The 20,123-nt window shown below is 55.7% G+C and overlaps 5 protein-coding genes across 5 annotated transcripts; 1 reads left to right on the plus strand and 4 right to left on the minus strand.

Moving 5' to 3' along the window:
• Positions 1-180: 180 nt before the first annotated feature.
• ColSpa_07264 (arrestin family protein 1) lies at positions 181-1,538 on the minus strand (the record flags this gene model as incomplete). Its single annotated transcript, XM_049273476.1, has 3 exons — positions 181-423; positions 480-1,364; positions 1,461-1,538. 3 exons carry the CDS (start codon positions 1,536-1,538, stop codon positions 181-183), a joined length of 1,206 nt encoding a protein of 401 aa, XP_049129433.1.
• A 3,350-nt stretch (positions 1,539-4,888) lies between these two features.
• Positions 4,889-6,012, plus strand: ColSpa_07265 (retinol dehydrogenase 14; the record flags this gene model as incomplete). Its single annotated transcript, XM_049273477.1, has 3 exons — positions 4,889-5,270; positions 5,327-5,395; positions 5,447-6,012. 3 exons carry the CDS (start codon positions 4,889-4,891, stop codon positions 6,010-6,012), a joined length of 1,017 nt encoding a protein of 338 aa, XP_049129434.1.
• A 700-nt stretch (positions 6,013-6,712) lies between these two features.
• Positions 6,713-7,648, minus strand: ColSpa_07266 (AB hydrolase superfamily protein YdjP; the record flags this gene model as incomplete). Its single annotated transcript, XM_049273478.1, has 1 exon — positions 6,713-7,648. The coding sequence occupies one exon, from the start codon at positions 7,646-7,648 to the stop codon at positions 6,713-6,715; it is 936 nt and encodes a 311-aa protein (XP_049129435.1).
• A 997-nt stretch (positions 7,649-8,645) lies between these two features.
• On the minus strand, positions 8,646-10,034 carry ColSpa_07267 (uncharacterized protein; the record flags this gene model as incomplete). The annotated part of the gene is made up of 2 exons (XM_049273479.1): positions 8,646-9,911; positions 9,987-10,034. The coding sequence occupies 2 exons, from the start codon at positions 10,032-10,034 to the stop codon at positions 8,646-8,648; spliced, it is 1,314 nt and encodes a 437-aa protein (XP_049129436.1).
• An 8,285-nt stretch (positions 10,035-18,319) lies between these two features.
• ColSpa_07268 (uncharacterized protein) lies at positions 18,320-19,120 on the minus strand (the record flags this gene model as incomplete). Its single annotated transcript, XM_049273480.1, has 1 exon — positions 18,320-19,120. The coding sequence occupies one exon, from the start codon at positions 19,118-19,120 to the stop codon at positions 18,320-18,322; it is 801 nt and encodes a 266-aa protein (XP_049129437.1).
• Positions 19,121-20,123: the final 1,003 nt, after the last annotated feature.

The raw sequence follows: 20,123 nt of genomic DNA on the forward strand, positions 1-20,123 counted from the left end.
GCGGATCCGGTGCTGCAACAGGGAAGATGGATTTCCATCCGCAAGCCGAATCGGGTTCGGCTCGCCGTTCCGGGGTAGATCGCCGGCCGTCATGTGCAGCTGGTCTCATACCCCGCAGCCTGAAGCCAAGGCTTCCCGCCACTCAATTCGTACAATAACTCTGTGCGATTCCGGTGTCGTTCACTCAATCAACGGCTTCTTCTGCCCTGCCACCAAGCACAGACCCAGCGTCTTCATTGATTCTCGGTCGTTCGCTAACACGATCGAGCGGGCTGGGAGCATGGGGTTGTTGGGGTCGACATGCGAGGCATCCTTGGCGGCCTGCTCGATGGCGTCCATTTCCTCCTTGCATGCTTGCTGGTCCATCGGGCAGATGACCAGCGGTTGCCGAACGGTTAAGTCTTTTGTAGAACCTAGTTGCGCCTACGCGATTGTGAGTTTTAGTGAATGGTTCGCAAAGGACTATCAAATCATCTCACCTTGACGGTCAGGTAGAACTCAATCTTGTATAATGTTGAGCTCGTGGTGAAGGAGGTGACTTCGTAGAGGGGGAACGCGGGCTTTCCTCTTCGAATGATGCCGTCCGGGTCGCGCAGGTCCTTGGAGGGAAACACCAGCCCAAGATTTGTAGCGTATCCTGCCTCGGGCATTCTCGTGTTCACCAGCTGTGTGTTCTTTGCGACCTTGTTGACCTTTTTCGACGGTTCGTCGCCTTCGGGATTGTAGGTAATCTCCTCCTCGATGGTGACGGTGATTTTCTGAATGGTGACCTTCAAAGCCTTCTTCATCCAGTCGGGGTTCGGGACCAGCTTGATGTACACTGTTATTGGGTCGAGAGGGCCGTAGCTCCATTTGGGAACCGAGATGCCCAACGTGACCACGCTCGCGTCGCTGACTTGGCGCGATTCGGGCTTGTTGTACATGCCAAAGGTCGACAAGGTATCGTATCGCTGCAGCGGTATGGGGAAGGAGTATTTGTTCTGGAGAGTGTGGCCTTGCTGCACGGTAACAACAAGCTCGTAGTACGTCTCGGCGGTCCGGCTGGGGAGCTGCAGCGATGCGGGGGGTATTCGTCGGTTCGTCTCCTCGCCGCCTCTTCCAAACGGGATGAACAGGACAAACGGCAGATCCATCGCAATGACGCTCTCGGCCTCCTTCCCGGACTGGCATCGGAACAGTAGCAGCTCCTTGCCGACTACGTCGGTGGTCTCCCGTCTCGGTGTACCCAGGTGTCGTTTCGCGACATTCTCGGCGGCGGGGTGGATCGTTTCTCGGCGCTGTAGACAAATGCGCACCAGCGAAACGGCGACGGGCATGGAAAAGCCCTGTGACGGACGGATCTCGACTTTGCCTTCGATTCGGGGCTGGATCACGAAGCAAGGAAACACGTCAGCAGCGTTGCGCAAAGCGTCGAACAGACTCCAGCCTCCCCGACGTCATCATGGAGGGAGCACACATACTAGCGTCGCAGAGATGCCCGGGTAGCCGACCAGAAAGCTGCTGTTGGGCGGACCAGAAACCCTCACGAAGGCGGCCATGCTGGCTGAGTCGCCAGAGATGCGAAAGAGTGTCTCTTGTCGGCGTGGGAGCGGCGAGGGCGTTTGGCGGATGGCGGAGGTGAGGTTCTCATGTGTGTCGGTGGGCGGCAGTCGTGCGTCTTAGGCGCTGCTCGCGTTGCCGCCTGGTGGGTGTGGGGTCGAGACAGTTGCGTCCAAGCTGTCGGGGACGTGCAGCAGCAGCGGCAGCAAGAAGAGCAGAGCGCAAGGCCCAGCGACGGCATTACATGAACGGATCGCAGTCGGCTGGTAGCCCTGTGCTTGGCGTCGTCGGGGCGCTGTGGGGGGTTAGTGCACAGTCCGGCGTCGAGATGGGCGTTGATGGGACGTTGGCGCAAAGGTCGGAGGGGTTGGAGAAGCGGCGCCCTGTCCCGGAGTCTGGAGGAGGTAACCGAAGGGGCGGCGGTTGTTGGAGTGCGGGCGGGTTGGTAGAAGAAGAAGAAGAGTCGAGAAACAGTGACGAGCAGACAGAACAGAACCCCAGTCCGGACCAAGGAAAATCGCAGAAGCTGTGTACCTCAGCAAAAGGTGAGCCGGGAAATCAGGGTACCTTAGCTCTGAGTGGATACATACAATCCGGGCTGATGCAGCTTATTTTCGCTCCTGCATCGATCTTCCCAAGGCAAGAATAAGCAGGCCCAGCAGCACAGGTCGGGCTCCTCGGTCAGACAAGGCCAGGGAAGCTCTGGAAGAGCGGTAGATTACGAATGGAGTCGCGCAAGTGGCACACTCGGCTTGGCGATTGAGAGGGAATGAGAAGAGACCGCAGCAGGCTGCTGATGTACGGATGGGCCGTACCTTGGGTAGAGGGAATGTATACCTGGAGGCTGGTGTTGGCGGTGGAGGAGGACTGCTCCAACAAGTGGATTATGCGACTTGGGTGTACACACGTCCGCAGCTTTGTTTTACCCCTCCGTCCTTGTGTGTGTGATGCTGTTTATCCTCGTCTTTCTTTTGTCAGCCGCCTCTTGTTTCGAGGGGAGAGTCTTCCTGGGCGTACACTCAGCTTCTCATGTGCGCACACACGCACGATGAGATGTATGTAAGATGTCGAGGCTCCTGCTCCTCTTGTTCTAGCGAGCAGTGCACAGCAAAAGACCAGGCTCTCAGAATGGCGGCTGTTTGCGCCTGTGTGGGATGGACTCGCTTCACACTTGGGTGTGTTGATGTCGGCGATGATTGGGTCGTTTGCTGCTCAGCCGCTGAGCTGTGGATTGCTTGCCTGCTTGGGGGGCAGCAGGGAGACGAGAGGATCGGTACAAGGGGTGTGTAGTGTACTTTGGGGGCCTGGTGTAGTACAGCCTCTCTTCCTTGAGCCACTGCGGAGGGCGAAAGATGCAGATGCTTCTTTTTTGGGGGCGAGTGGTCTTGATGGCTTGCGTGTCAAATAACGGTGTCTGGGCGAGATTCGGAGAGGTTTGTGCTTTGTTTTGTTTTTTTGGGGTTGGTTGCCCGTACACCAGTAGATGTGCAACGGCGGAGGGCACGGGAGCCAACGAACCGGCACCTTCATCTTCAAAACAATGAAGCTTTCTGGATCGTCTTTTTGATTCGACCCGGATTGGCGGCCGTGACCAGGAAGAGGTGCTGAGAAGGGTGAGGGGACTTGGAAGGGAACGGGTCCGAACGGGGGGTCCGGACCAGGGAGCAAGCAAATGCTGGGACGACTGGTGCGGCGAATGGGGGGGCCTGCGGGGAAAGCTCTAACGCAATTCTACGGTATCTTAGAGTTTCTGTTAGGGGCAAAGTGCACCTACCGCCGTAGCTGCCACGGCCTGGGCACCGAAACCCAGAACATGGACATTTGATGGATGGGGAAATGGCAATCGGTGTCTTTTTTGGTAATCGGCAACCCGGACGCCTCAGACAGCAATATCTACCATTGGGAGCTTTCCATTCCGGGCCTCGATGATGATCAACTGTCAGAAGTGACATGCAACTAATTCGTAAGATGAACCCATCTGAATCTCAACGGACAAAACTCCAAGTCCCATCCTTGCCGGTTCGGCTCGACAAACCAAGCAAGTACCTAAGCACTTGAATCAGCGCGGAGATGAACAGCCGCGGTGGTGTTTCCATGTCACTACGCACTATGGGCCCGAGTCGTACCACCTGCGGCAGAAAAGTAAAGGCAGTTTGACGTCGTTGGTCCTCTACTCTATGTCGTTTCGATTAGCCAACCGAGATGTCCAGGTGCGGTAGGCGAATATCAGCGAGCTAGTATACAACTGGTGGTCTTGACAGCCGCTCACACCCCCCCGGGCAGCGGCTGAAGGCGTGCTAAAACTGGCCCGTGGTCCCTGGAAATCGGCACGCTGAGGCTTCGCCCTGCTCTGCACAGCCCTGGGACACATCCATGACCGCTACAGAAGAACAGCCTCAATGCGTAGGGGCAGTGGGCAATGGCAGGGGTGCGCTCTTCTCCTCCTCCTCCTCCTCCTCCATGTGTCCCAATCACGCGCGACACCGGCCTCGGCGTCAACCCGAGACTGGCCTGGAGGCTCTGACAACCTCGGGCTGAATCTGTCACAAAAGGCACCAACGCCTCCAACGACAGCTGGGCCAGCAAGCAGCACGGGCGATTGAATCGGTCGGTGCAGCCATCTCGGGAACATATCGGACGGGATTGGCGTGACGATGAGAGTGGGGACCAATGACGCACGAGCCTCCGGAGCCGAACCTAAATCTCATGGTCACGTGCCTTGTTGTCGAGGTTTCTGTAGAGTCGTCCGTGCTTTCCCTCCCCCAGCAATCACCATGCCTTATTGCCGGCCTGATTACCTCATCTGCCCGCCGGAGACCGCACTCTTAACTCCACGCCCCTCGAATCCCGCATTAGCTTCTTGGTGATGAATACAACACGCGGGCGAAGCGGCCGCGTTGCGGGTCGGTGGCCGCACATGGACCGTCCAGTCCGTCGCAGCAGGCCATGTACGCCAACACGTGACCCGTGCCTAAGCACGACATTCTGCGTCAATCCAGTCTATGACAGACGTGCCCGTCCAATCAGGTAAGTCTTCGAGGTTGGCCCTGTCGAAGCTGCAAGTGTTCGAGTCTAACTCCGGAATTCCGTCCAATGGCATCACACGGTTCATAGCTACTGGCAACCTAGGGACAGGAATGCGGTGCTTGCGGCCGCGTTCATTCCGTATATATAGCTCCATGGTCCACGGCCATCAACAAGTTTGTGATATTCCAGCAGCATGCTGTTCTTCCTCTGCCTGCATAAAAGAATCGCACCCGCATTCTCATCTCAAACGCGATCCATCTACCAATACGCCTTCATTAGCAAACCCTCCTCTTACAGACATCATCACTCCCCACCCACCGCAATGTCTCGTCTGGCTCCCTATGCTGAACAGCACAAGCACGTCACCGGCCCCGGAGATGCCCGTCCTACTGCCATTCAAGTCGTTGAAGACCAAGACCTCGTCGGGAAATGGGCCGGAAAAGTAGTCGTCGTTACCGGCTGCTCCCCCGGCGGCATTGGCCCCGAGACCGCTAGAGCCCTCCACGTCACCGGTGCCGACGTCTACATCACCGCCCGTGATGTTGCCAAGGGCGAGGAAGTCGCCAAAGACATTCTCTCTGACGGCAAGCCCGGAAAGGTCGAGGTCATTGAATTGGACCTCGGCTCCCTTGAAAGTGTGAGACGGGGTGCCAAGGAGATTTTGAGCAGGTCTGACAAGTTGAATGTGCTCATCAACAATGCTGGTAAGCCAAGTGCACTCCGACCATATTCTCAGATGGTTTTTAATCCACTCTTCTAGGCGTCATGGCCTGCCCCAAGGGAAAGACCGTCGATGGATTCGAAACTCAGTTCGGGACCAACCACCTCGGTAAGCATGACTATTCCTTTCGCAAGATTGATAACCATTAACACCGACAAGGCCACTTCCTTCTCTTCCAGCTCCTGAAGCCGACCCTTCTGGCCTCCTCGACCCCTGAATTCAATTCCCGCGTGGTTTCCGTCTCATCATCGGCCCACCGCCAGGGCAGGATCCAGTTTGAAGACTTCAACTTCGACCATACCGTCGAGTACAAACCCTTCGCGGCCTACGGCCAGGCCAAGCTCGCCAACATCCTGTTCGCCAACGAGCTCGACCGCCGCTACGGCTCCAAAGGCCTCCACGCCCTGAGCCTTATGCCTGGCGGCATCCGGACGCCGCTGCAGAGGCACGTGCCCGAGCTCTTGGATCAGCTCGAGGACCCGGAGATCGGCAAGTGGATGAAGACACCCGAGCAGGGCGCCGCGACATCCGTCTGGGCCGCGGTCGCCAAGGAGTGGGAGGGCAAGGGCGGCAAGTACCTCGACGACGTCGCCGAGGCCGACAAGGTTGCGTCTGAGGGCTGGAGTGCCAGGCCCGGGTATGCGCCGTCTGCGTACGACCCCGCAACCGAAAAGAGGCTGTGGACGGAGAGTCTGAAGTTGGTCGGACTCGAGGATGATGCTTGATGGGGTGCACGAGATGTCGGTGATGAACATATAGCATAGGCCTTCTGCACAAATTCACAAACCTTGATTCCTCGTTTTGGACATCTGCGCCAGTTTCTCTGAAGGCTTGTGTTCTTGTGATGGACTGTTGCACCGACCTTACCAAGACTATGGACCAAGAGTGCCGATTTGGACCTGGGGACACAGCCGGGTCGGTCGCAGGCGACGAGACTTTGAATTTCACTCACACAGTCGGTAATCAAATAGAGATTATCGCTGTCTCCCTATCCTCGATTTGGCACTGCTTCTTTCTGGAGCAGTGACGTTGGCCTGCATTGCCAGCTTGTCGTTGTGGAGGCCCCTTGCCTAAGAGTCTGCGGCAGATCACCAGTAAGGACTTGATATCCTCCCCTCATTCTTGTGCAGTTACTGTTTAAGGGGACGAAGTTTACATTTGAGAGGACACGACCGTGTGTACGCCTCAAAGAATTATCCAGTGACTAATGAGAGACAAAATGATCCAGTGGGTGCTTATAGCTTCTGTGTTTCTCAATCGAGTCGGGAGCCCTTTCCATACGTTAACATCTCACTCAAGCCGGACTTCCTTGATATTCTCATGCCAAAGAACAAGAGCCATCTGCTTAATTCTTCATGCAAGTCTTTCTTATTTCCAATAGATCAACCTATCCTCCCATTTTCTACAGCCCTTCTAAACCGCCCCTCACTTCGAAAACTGATCCACAAACTCAGCAATCTCGCGGTTGAACCTCTCTGGGTCCTCATAAAACAACCAGTGTCCAGACTCGAACACCGACGCCTTTGCCAGGCCGGGCCGGTTCTTCTCCACCCGCTTCACCGTCTCGAGCATGCCCTCCAGGGGGAAACATCCCGACCTCCGCCCCGCCATGACCAGCGTCGGCACGCTAATCATCTCAATCGCCTCGCGGTGGTCGTACCGCGTGTGGTCGGCCAGCAGCCGCGCCAGCCACGCCTGGTCGCACAGCGCGCTGATGCCCGTGAAGAAGGCCTCGTCCTTCTCCCTCGTCTCGGGCGCGACGTTGTCGGTCGGGTCGGGCTTCGCCCGGTACCCCAAGCACCCGTCCACGAGGTCCACGTGCGCGGCCGCGGATTCGTTCATCCAGAACTGCTGCGCGGCCAGCATGCTCTTCTCGTCGTAGCACCCCGTGTGCGCCTTGCTCTCGTCCCACCCGTCAAACGGCGAGCGGTCCTGCAGCGGGGCCTGGTCGACAAAGACGAAGCCCGCAAAGTCGACGCACCCAAACAGCTCAACGTAGGTCCAGAGCACGGCGGCGCCGATGGAGCAGCCCACGGGTACAAACTTGACGTCCGGCGCGGCGCGGCGCAGGTGGGCGACGAGGTTGTGCAGGTCGGCGGCGAGGCGAGCGACGTGGTACCCGCCCCGCGTGCGGTCCGACTTGCCGTGGCCGCGCATGTCCGGGGCGACGACCCAGAGGCCCGCCGCGACGAGGGCGTCGAAGTTGCGGTAAAAGTAGTCGCTCGAGCCACTGAAGCCGTGCATGAGGACGACGCACTGCGTTACGGAGGCCGCCCCGGTGAGGGGCAGCGAGGACTGGAAGGCGAGCCTGCAGCCGTCGTTGGCGCCGCAGTGGGCGTAGTGCATGGCCGTGGTCGCCATTCCGAACAGTGTTTTTTGTCGAGTTGAGTGAGGATAAGATGAAGTGAAGTTCCCTCAAAAGTGAGACGTTGCGAGTTGCCGTCTTTTTGATTTAAGGGGGTTTTGTTTTGTTCAGTGTTGAGTGGACGGCGGGGACGTCATGTCGGAGGGTGTTTCCTGTTGGTGGGGCCGATGTGGGTTGCGGGGGAGGAGTACGTGTTCGGCGGCCCGCGATAGCGCCGGCGATCCCGTCCTGCCGGCGATAGCTCCGTGCTCTGACTCCGTAGCGATTCACAGTGTAATTGAGCCGAGACCACACACTCAATGATGTTAGAAAGATAAAGATGGAACGATTAAAGTGGAATGTAAGCATCGTTTTCCTCCGGGATGCACATCAGATAGCCCCTCAGCAGCAACCTACTGCCAAGAGCTATCTCAGTTGCGCCTTTCTCCACTCATCATGGTTGACTCGCTTTACCTCATCATTTTCTTCATCCACCTCACAGTTTACAATGATGAACCGCCATGTACTCAAACTTTTCTCCGTGGCTATACCTTTACCGCTCCGAAGTTACGCCTTGCATTGGTTTCCCGTACGGGAGAGGTGGAAGGGCTGAACACGGCTCAAGTCTTCCGTGGTTACTCATATGGGCCTCTTTGAGATACTGAACTCATGAGCTATCTTCGAGGCAACGCAAGGCGTTTGATATTGTTAGAATGCACAAGAAGTCGTGTTTTAGGCTTAAGCCAGACACATGTCATACGACTGGTTCACCTGAGGAGCAGATACGACGCAATAGCAACGTGTGTCCACATGCAAAAATTATAGATCACCCCTTTTCTTCAGTTCAATATCTACCTGGCTCGACCCAACTCAACCTAGTCGCCACTACAATAACCAACCACATATCTCTCTTCACACTCTTGTGTACATTAGCCAAGCTCGTCATGGAATTAAGGGACTTTAGCAATCTCTCGAGAAAACCCTGCCTTTAAGCTGCTGCTGCTGCGATGGAGGTTAGCGGGATAACGACGTAGCAGAGGCGGGCTGGACTGAGCCAGTATCGACAGGGGCACCAGAAGGAAAAGGAGACATACAAGTAGTAGGAGGGGCGCCACCGGGAGGACCGCCGGGACCGCCAGGACCGCCTGGAGGGCCGCCACCACCGCTCTGGTCGACGCCGCCACCCTCGTAGTAGTGGGCAGCAGCGCTGACATTGTCGTTGTAGTTGGCAGTGGTGTTGATACCGATGGTGATCCACATGAGGAGGCCGTCGTTGAGGTCGTCGCCGAGTCTGACGTACTTGAGGAAGGGGTCGTACGCGGCCGTGGCCTCGTCCGCCGCGATGCTGTCCTGGAGGTTGGTGGTGAGAGTCTGCGTATTGGTGATGTACGGGGCCAGGGTCTCGACCTCGGAGATGAGGCTCTGGTCGAAGAAGAGCTGGCCGATGTTGCGCGCGGTGCCGCCCTCGAAGGTGCCGTTGGGGAGGATCTCGGCGCCGTCGGTGGACATGATGTGGATGTGCGTGGCACGGCCAGTGTAGTGGCCCGGGAAGATTGTGTCGAACTGCACGACACCGTCCGAGTCGGTCTGCTGGACGCCGCGGCCGTGGGTCGTGTTCAGACCGCCCTGGCCCTGGGCCGAGACGCCCGAGTAGACACCCGTGGCGTTGCAGGCCCAGACGTCGATGAGCTGCTCGGAGACGGCGGTGCAGGACGTCACGTCGACGAACTGGATGTCCAGGTGGACGGGCACACCGGCCTGGCCGTCAGTCGTGTCGGTGCGGATGAGCTCACCCTCGACGTAGTAAGGGCCGATGGTGGTCTCCGGGACGAGGGCGCAGGTGGCGTTGGAGCCAAAGATTGTATCAAGAGGGGTGTCGAGGGTGTAGTCCTCAGTAGACTCGTGGTTGATGGCGGACCAGGACTCCAGGTCGGCCTGGGTACGCTTCTGGCGCATCTTCTGGTCGTTGAGGCCGCGCTTCTCGCGGAGTTGCTTGGCGGTCGCGGCGCGGCGCTCGAGGGCACGCTGCTTGAGGGCCAGGGCGGCGGGGGAGTTGGAGCAGGCGTCGAGGGCGCGTCTGCCATGAGCAGTCACAACGTCACGAAGGGCGAGCTCGGCAGCTATTTCCTCGGGGGAGTGGTTGCCGTGAGCCGCAACGGATCCCAGAAGGGGGAGAGGGCCAGGGCCGCCGCGAGAGCGGAGCGGAGCGCCATGATGAGGTTGGAAAGAAGAACGAGGAGTGTTCGCGACTGAAGCAGACGGCGAAGGGTCGGGGACAGGCTATGGGAGCAAAGGATGGTAGAGATGAAGAGCCTGGTGAGGAGGATGAGCTGGATTCATCTTCTTGGAGGAAACCTGTCCCCTTCTTATACTGCTATCCGTCTTGGCATTCTCATGATCCATGGTATTCTCTTCTCCTTCTTGATACTGTTCACGTCGACGTCTTGGCGTTGTCCTGTCGCTGCGGAATCCCGTCTTCCACCTTGCCTAGAGCAGCACGAAGATTGAGCACGAAGCACGCAAATAGCAGCGACATTCGTGACAACGCCAAGACGCGCGAATTCCCACACTCACTCCCAGGGGCGTTTCGCGAGACACCGTCGTCATCTCCCTCCAACGTTGCTTCAACCGGAGTATCAGGGGCGGAGTGAAGCGTGCTCTAGCCACAGGAAGGTTATTTCGAGGCCGCTTGTTCGTTGGCCCCTCCGGGAGGCTTGCAGGGAAGAACCTGCGTCCGCCACCCCGCGTACCGCAAGGGAGCGACCTGAAAAGGGAATGTCGTTCACGTCCGGAGGCGGATGACAGCCATCATCTAATGTCACCCAATGAAGTCGAACCCAATTCTGATTGCATCGCGTCGGGTCATTGGACAGACTGCCAGGCTGAGGACCTCTGTTCCGCGCATTGTGGTTTGTGAGCAAGGTACAGGATCGGGGCATCTGTCTGGGTGGGTCCCGTCCCGGGGGGCGGCGGTTTGGGACGTGGATGGCGCATCGGGATGTGGGCGGCCATGTTGGGTTGGTTACGTGGCTCGGCCGAGACCAGGGGGGGGGAGGGTTACGGGGGCATGATGGGGCTCCTGCAAAGCGCCAAAGAAACGCACAACGGGAGGAGCCCGAAGATGAAGAGGGAAGGAGGGCAATGTCGCTTCATTACGCGACCATTCCCTGTGGCAAGAGATTTCTGACCAAAAACATCGAGACGTGTCTGGTGATTCGGTTTTGCTCGGTTTCATGTTTTAGCGCTTCGCACGGGGAGCGGAGGGGAAGGAGAGGGCAAGAAGATGCTGGATTCCGCCGGCGGCGATCCCCGGTGCCGTAGTCTTGATTGTGGAGAAACCGCCGGGAGCCTCCATCACCCACGCTATGCAGAGAAGCTAGAGCGGTTTGCTTATGCTTGATTGTCAAGGCCCGGCTAATCCTCGAAAGTGTGGGATTGCAATCTATTTGGCCGCGTCACCAGCGAATGAGGATGCAACCGATTATAATGAACGGCCTTGTTTGGCGATGCGGAAGCGGCAGCTAGGTTGTTGGCCCGGGAGGGAAACAGTGGAGATGTGATATGGTTGTCTGGTCATCCACCAGAGAGGCATAAGAACATGACATCGAGGACGGAAAGTGGTAATGGCGTCCGAACTTGTTCAAGCTCGTTGGAGATCCCTATCAAGGTCCTGTAGATCGAGAGGGCCAATGTAACTGTGCTCCTCCTCTCCGTCTCCTAGCGTGCCCAATGACTTTTCAGACATCTCACTGCAGTCCACCTCGAGGACCTCAAGACCAGAACTCACCCTTGCTGATTTTACCTCCTTCCAATCTATGTGCGACCGGCCCTAGATAGCGCCACCGGAGCCTCGGCTGCCCACACCGGTCAACTCCATAGGCCCTCGTGCGTGCTCATCACATGCTCTATGCGGGCACGACTCCTTCAAACTTCCCCTCTGGAGATATTATGTATTCAAACAAATGCCTGTCGCCCGCATAAGTACACATACAAAACAGCTCAAGAGGAGAAAAGTATTCGCTCCACGCTCTTCACGCAAGCTTTCCAACCACATACGGATGTCCCGCGCTCAAGCCGCCGTCCACCGCCCAGGCCTGGCCGTTGACGTAGCTGCTCTCGTCGCTCCCGAGGAAGAGCGCCACGCGCGCAATCTCGTCGGCGTGGCCGCCGCGCTTCATCGGGTTGATCTGCCCAATCTTGCTCTGGGTGCCGCGCGCGCGGGCCGTGTCGTACATGAGCGACGTCATGCCCGTCTCGATGAGGCCCGGGCAGATGGCGTTGACGCGCACGTTGGAGCCGGCGGCCTGGTATGCGCAGGTCTGCGCGATGGAGACGACGGCAGCTTTGGCGGCGGAGTAGGGCGTCGTGCCGGCGTTGGACCGGAGGCCGGCCACGGAGGCCGTGAGGATGATGCTGCCGCCGGGCGTCTTCTTGTCGGCCGACGTCTTGCCCATGGCGGGGGCTGAATGCTTGGCGGCGAGGAAGACGCTGGAGATGACTCAGCATGAGAGCGGCCGTATGGGACGTCGGGTCGCGCCCCAAAAAAAACTCACCTCAAGACGTTGGTTCGCAGAGTCTTCATAAAGTCCTCCTCAGTGATGTCGGTAAAGACGTTGTGCGGGCCGGTGATGCCGGCGTTGGCGAAAAACACATCTAGCCTACCGTAAGTTGTGATGGCGTGAGAAACGACTTCCTTGACGGCGCTCTCCTCAGCGGCGTCGAATTTGCGGGTGTGAACCTCGACCTTGGGGTACAGTTTGTTGAGCTCTTTCTTGTGAGACTCGAGGTTGTCATCGGCGTAGTCGCAAATGTAGATTGCCCGGGCGCCGTTCTCAGCAAACTGGTGGGCTGAGGCGCGACCAATGCCCATGAGGGAGTTCGCGCCTGGGTCAAGCGCGTCAGATGGCACTTTGAACAGGAGGCGTTTATTGCTTATGGCGTGCTTCTGGAGTCTGACTGACCTGTGATGATGATGACCTTGCCCGGGACTCGGGGTGCCGCAGAGGGGCCGGCAATCTTGACGGGCGGAGGGGCATCCAGATGGTTGCCCAGAGCCTGGAGTCTTTGTTGCGCTTTGTCGGACATGGTGAAGTTTGGATTAACAGATAGATAAAAAGTGAGAGATCAATTGACCAAGAGACTGCGTGGCAGGTTTCGAGAAGAGATGTCGAGATGTCCACAAGAAAGGACAATGCTATGCAGGTTAGTGGCGCAGCTGGTCGTTGAAGATATCGGAAAGGGTGGAGGCGAGCGTGACACGGACGCTTGAGGAACCAGAAGCTCAAGCTCCAAGATGTGAGGTGCGAGAGAGAGAGAGAGATAGGTGGTTGGAACGAGGGAGTTGGGCCGAGGCTCGCCGGGATTCAAAGCCCACCCCCGCCAAATGACGGTACGCGATTGGCGGGGCTACCCCAGATGCTAGCGGGTGACCTGCCGGAAATGGTTCCCCGGTCGGCCCGGGGCTCTTCGCCCGCTGTCGACTCTCCACTTCGCAAGTCCTCTGCTATCAGCCCATTTTGCTGTGTCTTCACTTTGCATGTTCCGCGTCCAATTTCAACCTCTGGAGCCAACGGCAAGGACATACGAGGACATGCGAGGACATACGACCAATATTTTCGTCGAATAGCTTTGAGCCAGGCAACCCGGCGGCCTGAGGACGGATCGCCAACTCCGTTCCGGAGCTGAAGAGGCCAGATTGGAGTTCCACGACCGTCATGGACTGGCTTACTTGGCGCCCGCGACTAGCCGGAGCAACATGGACATCGCTAAATCTACCGAGATCATTATGACCTCTTATTTAGATTCCCTCGCCTTGTCTACAATGGCAACCACGGGAGGCTGCAGCGGCCAAGGTGCTGTCGCCTTGACGACGAATGAGAAGCCCACGCGCCCTTGATGATATAACCGGGCGAGACCCAGCAAGCAAACGACATGATTGCGAACTTTCTGCAACATCCCGAAAAGGCGCATCATCTTCTGACCGCTATTCTTCACACTTTCATACGTTTTGCGCCAGAACCACTCGTTTGGCTGACTGGAACACTTGCGTGGCCGCCTATCATCTGGCGGTTGACTACTTTCATAGGGTTTTGCGGTATCAAACCTCATGGGAACACAACCAACCCGCCCATATTATGCCATTAAACCCGGGGTTTCAACCCGTTGATGTGACCTCACTTCTTAGAGAATATCCACACACGTGCGGAAGCGACGAGCAACGCCTCCATCACCACCCACGGTGATTGTTGCCTAGGGGGGTCAGCACTTCTTGCCAGCGCTAGAAATCAGCGCTACAAATCTTACCGATACCAAGTCGATGTTGACCTTCGTGAGTCTGAGTCTGCTCAGATGTCTTCAGATTGCCCAGAAACCCCTGATGCCTTCCGTCGTTGGATCTCACCAAATGGCGCGTCACATCAACGAAGGTTCGTCGTCGAAGCCCGCCAGTGTTAGACTCGAGCGCCCAAAGCAAACATCACGGAAGATTTCCCCGACGAGTTTACGGTCCTACTTCGGCAAAAATATGGCGCGCTGCTGCCAATCTCCCAGCACCCTTCTTTCTCTTTAATCGGCAAACAAGTCGGTTGAGCAGAGATCAAATTTGAAGGTGCAAAAGTTTCGGTCACTCCTGCCATTCGCAACATTCCCCTTTTCAGGCAAAGCCGCCGATTGAGACAGAAGGTTCTCTTATATCCTTAGCGCAGACTGTTACTAACTGATTTGCTACGAGGCAGGCCTAGGACAGAAATACGAATGATCCTTGTATGGCGGCTGAGGGCATGGTTCCGCTGTGTTGACCCGGACACCAACCGGTTATGAGCCAATGCCCAGACTTCCAGAAGACGTAAGGTTCTCAGACTTGAAGATGAAATCCTTCTTATTCTTGGTTTAAAACCAGACATTGGCAGTCCTCACACAGCGCCTCTGAATATTTACAAAAGGGTTCCAAACACAACCTTTTCTTAAACAGCCTTCTGCTACGGACTGCTAGCCTAAATCGCTAGTTGCTCTCCACGCCATGGAAGTGAGCTTATACAAACGTACACTGCTTCCGTATACATGATTTCCGCATTTCGAGGTACTTTAGAGGTTAAGAGTCACCAGGTACGGGCCCTGAGCACATGCAAAGGAGGATATATCCGAGTTGGTTCATAGTGCCACAGCGCTAGCTTCACCCCGGAAGACATCTCGTGGGAGTGTCACAGTGGACCGTATGAACTCGCTTACTATCGAAACTTATTGGGTCCCATCCTCATAATATCTTGGCATGTGTTCTTCAGCACCAGCTATACGACCCCGGGCAGGTTGTGCCACCTTCCAAGGTTCACATAAACGGAAGACAGGGCAACACCTAGCCCGTATTGGCTTAGTGAACTACTCAACGACCCATTCCCAGAAAAGACCATACTTAAGAAAAAAAAAAGGCAATGGCTTTTTCCGCAGTCTCCCTGGGATTTCTCCTTCAGATGGATGGACGGGGTCCCGACCGCTGTCCCTGCCGCCGTAGTATTCCTTCTTGGGTTCGTGCGAAGTAAGGCCGTTCGTGACACGAGGGCCCCGTGAGCACAGGTCCAATCATAGGTTCTATGATGCTATCTCAGGGATACTTTTTCCGTATGAAATGAGCTGAAAGCCGCTGAGCGACAGTTCGTAATCTGAACCTGTTTGGTGGACGCCGAACTAGAACAATTCCATATCGAGAGCTCAGCCCCCATTATTCTTTCCCAAAGATGCTTGCTGCACCCCTACCATATGCAAAGACTCGGAAATCAAGTAGACAAGTACTCTTAGTCATATCATGTAAGCCAATGGTCATATAAACGTCCTGTACGTGTTGCAGACCCGCAGCCCTACTTACATCAATCTCCGTATCCAAAACTCCTCTTCCACAGTGGCCATGGCCAGTCGGGTGCGTGCAGTTATCTCCCCATCTTTCTGCCTGCTGTACAACCAGGTCTCCGTACGAGGTCATATTCGACCGACAGCAAGCATACACAGTGCGATGTGACCACTGCGTTCATGTATGAACGGATCCTCTACCCCTTTGTTCACCTCTCACTGTCACCAAGTCCCCTTCCGTGCGAACCAACAGTATGGGGGCAAGGTATTAGTATGTAGCAGTAGCGTGGCCTTCCAATCGAGTTGCTGGCAATTCATTTAAATCTAGCTCATGCATCTAGCCAAACTAACAGAGACGTTATTTCTCGCCTTTGCCTATTTTTTTTTCTTTTCTTCTGTTATTGCTCCACCTCGGCTCATCTACACTCAGTGGTTTGGTCTTTGGCCTCTGGTCTCTGGATCCCTGGATGTCATACCCGCTTGACTCAGAAGATATCGCATTCGTAGTTACACTCACCTCACGACCGCCTGGGCTCTCCGAGACCGCAAAACAGTCCTGTCGAACGAGGTCGATATGAGCTTCGTGTCGGATACCTGCTATCCAGAGCCGGATGATGAGGGCAAAGCCTGGGGCAAGGTCGCGAGCAGTGTTCCAGATCCGCCCAAGTGCATCGAGAAGTGTCGGATCCGATTCTTTGAGAGGGTAGTACCAGGCTTCGATAAAACAAAGTACCCTGATGTGTGTAAAGCGCTGTCGAATGGAGACGGTGCAATGAGTAGGCTATGGGAGCTATATTGCTGCGACTCAGTATCATGTGGGGTTCAGTCGAACGGGAACTTAGGTCAGGATCGTAAGTAGATCAAGGAAATCATTTCTCGATTGACGGCTTTTGACGGAATGCTTAGCCAGTGTCAACTTTATCATCAACACCTGTCAAAAGTGAGTTGCCCTTTTAACTCTCCGTCTAACTAACGACTGACGACGTGAGATAGCATCGGATCCGTCGTTATCCAAGATCCAGGTCCTCCTCCAGCCGCATATGCCTGTCCCATCTCATCCAACGACAACCTCGGTGACCCATGCCCGAGACCATTCATGATGACAGATGCGAGAGGACCCATCTCGACCAACACCAACTCGTTGGCAACACCCAATCCAGACTTAACAACACTTACAGCGTCTATATCAGTCGCCACTAGGTCTTCGATACAGACCACGACCTCGACAATGAAGAGTCCAGGCGTCCCCGGTTCAAAGTCGAACCAAAATCAGGAAGGTCGACACGCTGGGTTGTCAATGGCCTCCAAAGTCACAATCGGAGCCGCCTCTGGCGTGGCCTTCTTTGCGATCCTGGCTTTCACGATATGTCTCCTCCGCCGCCGCACACGCATTGGATACAAAAAAAGCCTCAGGGACGATAGCAAATACCCAAATGTTCAACAGGCCAGCTCATCCACTCCCCATATGCCATCTATGCGCTCGGCGCATGGAGCTATCCACACTCTGCTAGTACCACCGCCGCGTCTCCAAGAACGTAAACTCCTTCCAACTCCTCTCAGTCCGGGGAAGCCAAGAACCAAAGTCCCCATTCATATAACGCCGCTGGGCGCGTCCGCAGCGCAGGCAAGCCCTTTCTCGTCAACCACTGTCTCCTCACCGACAGCGAGCAAATGCCCGCCAAGGTTCGACCGCTCAACCAAGCCCTACTATGGGATTCGTCCACCAAGCGCCTTCTCAGGCACCTCAAGCCCTGGAAAAACAGCAAGCATGAGCAGCGCTGTGAGCGGCCGCACCGCAACCACGATATCCAACATCTCGGACTCGTTTCCGCATCTCGTTCCATCGTCGCCGACACGGCCTGCTCGTCCCCATGACAGACCGCTCCACATCCCTGACCTTGTGTGCCCCGGCCCACCACCGACTCGATCACTGCCTCCCCCACCAGCTCGGATTCCCTCGAGATCAGTGCCGCTATTCCGGAATAGGCAGCATGAGGAGAGTCACAGCACTCTCAGCCTCGCCATCGGCAATGGATGGGTGCCGCCGCGGAATCCTGCGCGAGGGGTCTTCTTGGGGAAAGAGTCAAGAGATCTACGCGATTTGACGGAGACTTGTGCCAGGGAGTCACGGGACAGTGATAGTTGGGGAAGCTGGACGATAGGAGGTGGCAGAACGGGAGCTGGGACGAGTTCGGTGCCGAAGGGGGCCGGGAGACTGAATAATCCTGTACTGGAAGAAGCAGACTTGGAAGTTATAGGCGGGAGATATTGATATGATACAATGTAATCTGAAGGATTACTGAGAACCATTATGTTTTCCATCGCTTAGTTAAGAGGTGGACTGGCTATACGTATGTTATCTCGCTCGGTTGGCTGCCGGGTCTCCCAACGATGCCTTTTTGTTGACGATTTCAATGGGACATCGTATACCTTGTTATTCTCTAGTCCAACTCCCAGAGCATGTTCGAGATTTTTCTGAACCGCGAGACTTTTAGAAACTCACCAACATCTCCCTGGCCCGCGCTCAACTGTCCAAAATTCTTTTTAGTCGACTTCGCTGCTCCCTGTGGTGTAGAAGGGTTGTTAATGCCGTGAGTACCAAGACCATGAGACGCTAGGAGATGTAGAAGGAAGAGTCGTTCCCGAACGCAGCCCTGGTTACGGCGCGATGTTCATCGGTTCCCGACATGATCTACTCCTAGAGCAATGAATCCAGTACAGATGCCAGCACTATGTGTAAACACAATGATACCACTGACGCAAAACGCGTCTAGCTTGAGATAATATGGAAAGTTTCCACCACTCTCCCAATTATCTTTCCTGGTACATCGCGCTCCTCGTGATGATGTTTAATAACCTGAGCCGTCTGCTCTGCCCACAGCTCGCTCAATCTCCTCCAACATGGCCCGCCCGCCGTCTGCTCCTCTTGGCGTGCCTCGGGGAAACCTGTATCGTCCATCCACTCCACCAGCAGGATCGATAAGCTTGCCACGCGAAGAACCGTCATAAAGCGGTATCTGGCCGTCGTACTCTCGAACACGGCTTAGTCTTGCCAGAGACCGCGAGCCGAGTTCCTCAAACAGCTGACCCAGAGCACGCGCGCGCGATCTCGTGAAGCCCATGTACGGCCCTCCCCCGCCGTAAGGCACGCTCGCTGGGTTTTTGGTGTCGACTACGACAACCCACGGTTCCAATTCAAGGTTCGGGACCTTACCGGGAACAAAGTCTGGCGCTTTGAGCAGTGAAGCCAGCGCAGGCTCGTCGATGACGATGCAGACGTCGCGGCGCACGTCGGACGTCCACGCTTCATCTTGGTAGTCGTCATCTGAGGGCCCCTCGCAGCGGACGAAATCGTTCACCCACCCGTTGAAGGCCTTGCGCACGGAGGTGTAATCGGCGCCGCGCAGGATGGTACCGTCGGCTATGACGGGCAGCGCAAAGGTGTCGAGGTCCATCTCGGCGTCGTCATCTTCCCGAGTGGCGTAGGCTCGCAGCTTCTCCAAGGCGGCGGCCCATTGTGCTTCGTCAATACCGACGGCGTAAGCTGTGCGCACGACAACGAAGCCCCATTCGTGCGTGAGGCTTTCCACCGCGCTGCGGAACTGTGTTGTCAGGCCGCTGAGATTTTGAGGTTGTGGTGGCTCCGCCATTCTGAGTGAGCGATTGTCGCCAGAATTACCTGTGATGCAGACTTTGACTGACGAGATTGAGTTGTATATGGTATCTTGCAAAACAGAAGAGTTGCAAGGGTAGTCATCGCCTATCGCACAATGTGGCGTGGAGCTCAGCTGTCGCTGCGGGGGCGGGGCAGTTCGAAATTGAGGTTGCGCAGGTTGGGGGAGCTCGCCGACTACCTTATTTGTCCACAATTAGACGGGTTGCTTTCTGGGTTTATCATGTCTGAATCAGGCGGGTACGTTCCGGCAATGAGTTGCCAAACAAACAAAGATAATAAGTAATTGAGTAAGAACAGAATCATGTCAAAGGTTGCAGCTGTCCACCATTTACAATGTAAAGTATGTAAAAGCATAAGTCCCTATTAAATCCATCTACGCTGCATACATGACATACTTTCATTGAAACTGCCACATATCTCACGTCTCAGATACACTATAGTGACTCCCGTGGGTTGCTGTTGGCGAGCATTAATAGTCGATAGCCTGAGTTGATGGGTCTGTGTATCTCCAGATCTACATATGTGTGATGCAATGGTTAGTCAATACCTTAGGACTAATCAGTTCTGCAGAGCTTGGCTTACTATAGCTTTCATTCTGTTCAATTTTCTCTAGAGGGATGGTCATGGAATGCCTACTGCGGCCGGCTGTCTACTTGAGGACCTTGTAAAGGTTGTCTATAAACTTTGAGAAGTTCTCAAAGTATTATGGTCTAACGCTGCGATCCGTAGCTTCGAGGTACTCCCATTCGAGGTGACACTGTCCATTTCGTGTTTGCTGAGGAACACTATATAAGACTTAATGAATCTATTCCGGTTCTCCTTGGGCCGAGCAATGTCTGAAAACGTGGTAGCCGTTTGGTCTGGGTCTTTGAAGGTCCAGCCACTAATAGAAATGTAGACGCGTAGTGTGAGATCACCTCTATTGGGCGCCTTAAAGAGCTTTAGAGTGAAATATCGACAGGAGTGGCTGGTAGGAC

This window comes from Colletotrichum spaethianum (assembly GCF_022836535.1).
Source record: "Colletotrichum spaethianum MAFF 239500 DNA, contig18, whole genome shotgun sequence".
Classification (NCBI taxonomy): Eukaryota; Fungi; Ascomycota; class Sordariomycetes; order Glomerellales; family Glomerellaceae; genus Colletotrichum; species Colletotrichum spaethianum.